Here is a 5000-nt window from a genome sequence, read left to right as displayed (position 1 = left end):
TTAGAGCCAGGCAGCTTCCTGGAACATACTTTGACTTTTCCCACTCTCTTTTAGTCATTCATTGTAAAGCAAGAGCCATTTTTGTATTTTATTTTTTGTTTGTTTTACTGTATTTAGGGACTTAACTCTGTCATTGATGCAGTTAACTAATAATCAGCTCATTATTTTCTTTATACTCAGTATTGCTGTTTTATGGGAGGACAAAAAGCAACTTCATCTTTTTGTATTTATGTACTCTCATGAACAAATATGAAACATATAACCATTCAAAATAAATACAACTTGAAGAGGTAGGGAAGAGGAAGGAAACATATGCCACAGTAAAAGGCATCCATACTGGCACAGGGGCACATTGTAGACATGGGCATTGTTTGCATCACTTTCCTCTTCTTGTTCCTGCACATCTTTCATCTGCGGTACTTTAGAGCAAGAGGTTGGCAACTTGCTGTGTGCCATCGCTCTATGAAGATAGTGCTTACTAGAGACTGTAGATGAGTGCCATTCAAGGCTCTCTCTCCTGCTGGTGCTAGAAGATAGTGGTGCCATCTAGGTTTTGGATGTTAGGTGAAACCCATTTTCCGGAACATTACGGCAATTATAGTAATTATGACTGCAATTGTCATTATCACTCACTCATTACTCATAGCACAATAGAATAACACAGGGATCCAAAATCCCCAAACATCATGTATGTCATGATAGCCATCATCAGGCCAAAGCTCCTGCTTCATGGATGTCATGACACCCGTCCGCAATGGGTTAATTTATATATCACTGAATTTAATTTTGGTAACTTATTAAAGCAATGTCCTCCAATTTTGTCTATCTTTGCATGGTCCTATTATTGACAATTACCATGAAAAGTGTAATGGACAGAAACACATAGATTATAGACTGCATGCGCGATTAAGCATATCACCAAATTGCCAAACTAACACAACATTTCTTTACATTCCAGGTAGTGTAACAATGTCTAAGGATTTACAAAGCAACCCATTTGCTGCTCTGTTCAGTACTTTAAAGGAAGCTGAGCAGTTTCAGGCAGAACACCAGAAGCAACAGAATGACGACAACAACGACTCGCAGTCCGTACTCCAACATTCGGGGGAAAGGTATAGTGTGTCTCTTGTTGTTATTTTTGGCTGTTGTAAATATGCTTGGGGGATTTTATTCATTTGTTTATCTTTTTTATAACTTGGCTAATTGTTGGAATGGATTGTTTATTTTATTTTATTTTTTTTTCCCTTTCTTTCTTTGTAAGCTTTGTTTACTAGGGGGGGGAAGGGTGAGCGACAAGTGATTTTGGTAATAAAGAGAATAAAAAAAAAATATCTTAAGAAAGCAAGAAAGCATTTTCTCTTGCATTTTTTCAGAAATGCAGAAAATCAGATCTTATTGAAATTGTCATACATTATGATGACTCACAAGTAATCTCCAAGATGCATACAAGATTTTAAAAACATCAGGCAGCATAGTGTTCACTAAACCATTAGCTCTGGCTTAGTAACAGAACCATAGTTCAGTTTGGGATCCCTGGAGAGCTGAATTATATCAGATACAAGAATGCTTGTTTTTCTTTTTTTTCCCCTGTTGGATAAGTTTTTCCCTTGTTGATATAATAGGAAGCTATAAGTTCAATATCCAAGTTTATTATATCCAAGTAAAGGTTTAGGCCACAACCCTGCTGTAACAAGGAAATTGTAGAAGCTTTTTGGAGGTATTTTGCAAACACCAAAGTACCTTCTTTCCTTATTCCTATAAATGCAGAAATAAGGCACATATATAGTGATAATTCTTAGACATTCTTATATAATGAACATTGTTTTTTTCACAAACATTACTCTTTTACATATCCTGGAAGAGGTGAAAATAAACAAATAAAAAGAAACATGTATAAAGTGCAATTGTTATCCAAGGGAAGGTGATTAGCCCGACTGTAGCAGAAGTACCACAACGGAGTCTTTATGTTACAGAGAGGAGCCTGCAAAAACCAGCCCAGATGATGGTGATGCTATAACATCCTTCCTGGAGAGTCTCCTCCTAGTTACAACCAGGGAAGGAGCTCACTCCCGTCCCCTTGTCCTACTGTCTGATGCAGGAACCTTAGACATGGAATCCCTCCAGTTCGTCATGTTTGAAAGGCTTCTTCTAGAGTCACCAGATGCCTGCTTAGTTGGCAATGGAAACAGAGGGAGGGAAGAGGCTGCAAGGTCTGAAGTTGTGGTATATCTATGCGAGGTGTACTATAGGTGTTGGGCAGTTCGTAGTAGTCCGCTCTTCCATCTGGCTCAACAGGTAGGTTTAAGATATATATCTTAAGTGAAAGACATATTTAGCAAAATACAAATTTGATCAATTATGTTGTGCTGATTTGATAAGATTTCATGAAATTTGTCATAGAATTGTGTCTATAACAGAAAATTTGCCTATCTTAAAAGGTACAAGCTGCTGTTATAACAAACCTGGCCACAGCCTTAGAACAGCCAGAGTTGTATGGAGGACAGCAGCCTGATCGCCAATTAATTGATATCCTGCTGAGAGGCTTGGGTCGAGAGGCCGCTGTCGAGGACTTAACTCTCAAACTCCTCAATCACCTTGCTGATCAGGGAACTCCTGTGCCTCCATTGTTTGATGAAGTTATAGTTAATATCACCAAAAAACTAATGAATTGTTCACTCATGACAGTTGACTATCAACTTGTGGATGTTTTGGACTTTTATGCATCATGTCCTCACTTGGCAGAACTTCTCACCAAAACCCCAGACAGTAAGTATTCTTTATTATCATTTTGCAAAATTGATTGTTACTTGTCATTTTATTTTTGTTTTCAACATAGTCTATATGTTCTAGATAATAGTTATGGAATGAACTAGACTTGAATAATGATTATGTTATCCAAGACATAGATATAGATATAGATATAGATATATAGATATAGATATAGATATAGATATAGATATAGATATAGATATATATATAGATATAGATATAGATATATATATATATATATATATATATATATATATATATATATATATATATATATATATATATATATATATATATATATATATATATATATATATATATATAGATAGATATATATATTATATATATATATATATATATATACATATATATATATATATATATATATATATATGTATATTATATATATATATATATATATATATATATATATATATATATGCATTTAACATTATTACCTAAAAGTTCATGTTGCAGAAAGTGCTTTTTGTTTTCCTTACATTTTTTCTTGTTTATCTTGAACCCTAAAAGCTATATATTATTTTGCATGATTATGTTAATCCCATCTCTACTTGTATTGGTATATAACTTTAACCCATTGCAGACAGGGCTATATTTGCTTGTCCAGTCTCTAGGATGGGTTTTATTTCAGAGCAAGGCAGCTTCACACAATATGTCTTGACTTTTCCCACTCTCTTTCAGTCACCCATTATAAAACTAGAGCCGTTTTTGTGTTTGTCATGTTTTTGTGCTTTATTGTATTGAGTGACTTATATGTGTCAAATGACAGGCACTTGAATAAATTTGTAGTATAGGGTCCAAATCAGCTCATTATTTTCTTTATACTCAGTATGATAGAAGTATTGCTGTGTTATGGGAGGACAAAAAGCAGTGGGAAAAGTCAAGGTAAGTTACATGAAACTGCCTCATTCTGAAATAAAACCCATTCTGGAGATTGGCCAAGTAAATCTACCCCTGCCTAGAATGGGTTGAGTGGATTGGATTATTTATTTAATTGGTATTTGCAATATTTCATAATTGTGTAGATATTAATGTATATTTGCAATACCTGTAAATGGTATCATTTGATTTAGTCAACTTACTCATACTCATCAATAGACTACTATTAATTTTTTTTCTTTTTTACCCTTTTGCCAGAAGTAACCCAAGACCGTTCTGGCCGAGGATATCAAAACACACCTCTAGGGGCTCTCCTGTCCATCTCCTGCCTTCCCAAGCATCCTGCTGGACAGTACGAGTTTTTTGAGAAGCCATCCTCACAACCCAACCACACCCACAAAGACACTGAGAACAGTATATGGATAGCGCAGAACACAATTAATGCCAGACTTCATAAGATATTCTATTCCCTTTTGAAGGTAATTGTTGGGTATTTGTTTGTAATGAATGTGTCTTAATTGAATTCAAATCAGTAGTTAGTCTTTTAAAGTGGAGAACAAGTTTTGTCATCCTTACTCCAAAATGTGAGATACTGGAATAGAAGAAAGCAATTTCTTGGCCAGATATTAAGGATGACAACTGCTTGGAAACTGGAACTAAAGCACTCGTATTACTCACAAATCTAGTTTATGACTGTATCTCATTGGCCACCAAATTTCATATGGAAAATGTCTTAAAGTACTTTACATTCTCTCCATATCATTCAGGTATCAACCAGAGCAAAAGATAGCCTCCTAACATGGGTGGAGTCATGCTTGGAATCAAACAGCGGTCGTGCTGGACTGTGGCACGTGCAGGGAGGAAATCCTCTGGCGGCTGCCGTATACGTGTCTGATGGTTTTATGGTCAATCTGGGTGTGGTGATGTTGCAGTTAGCACAGCCATTCACTCAGGACCTTAAGACTGCAAAGTTCTTAAAGGTCAGGGAATTCTCTCAATTTGCTTTTTTTTTTTTTTTTTTTTTGCTAGATTTTTTTCTTTTTGTTTACCTTTTTTGTATATTGGAGTTAGATATTGTGTAAATTCATGAGTACCAAAACATAACCTTCTTATATATGTCTTCAAATATATCTATAACTCTATATATAATTCTGTATGCTTATATTACCATCTATCTCTCTACCTATTTATCTTACTATCTGTATTTACTATATGAGATACAAGTATATTATTTTTCTCCATTTCTTATATTTGATATACCTTGAAGTAAAAGAAATCTGCTGATAGAGGAAATGGATTAGCATTTATTGAACATTTTAGATAATTAAGAG

The 5000-nt window shown here is 34.7% G+C and overlaps 1 protein-coding gene across 1 annotated transcript in view; it reads left to right on the top strand.

The window, feature by feature from the left end:
* The window catches only part of Ube4A (Ubiquitination factor E4A), a 14285-nt gene that overhangs the window by 1650 nt on the left and 7635 nt on the right, over positions 1–5000 (top strand). Inside the window, exons 2-6 of the mRNA XM_043013787.2 lie at positions 959–1112; positions 1974–2295; positions 2439–2766; positions 3928–4148; positions 4437–4649. Coding sequence (XP_042869721.2) covers positions 970–1112; positions 1974–2295; positions 2439–2766; positions 3928–4148; positions 4437–4649 — 1227 coding nt within the window. The 5' untranslated portion in view covers positions 959–969. The remainder of the gene's footprint in view (positions 1–958; positions 1113–1973; positions 2296–2438; positions 2767–3927; positions 4149–4436; positions 4650–5000) is intronic.

The sequence above is a fragment of the Penaeus japonicus genome, unplaced genomic scaffold, assembly GCF_977035675.1.
Source record: "Penaeus japonicus unplaced genomic scaffold, GWHDUDI00000001_assembly GWHDUDI00000018, whole genome shotgun sequence".
NCBI lineage: Eukaryota > Metazoa > Arthropoda > Malacostraca > Decapoda > Penaeidae > Penaeus > Penaeus japonicus.
The sequence above is the reverse complement of the archived record's forward strand: the minus strand, read 5'-3'. Positions and strand labels throughout refer to the sequence as shown.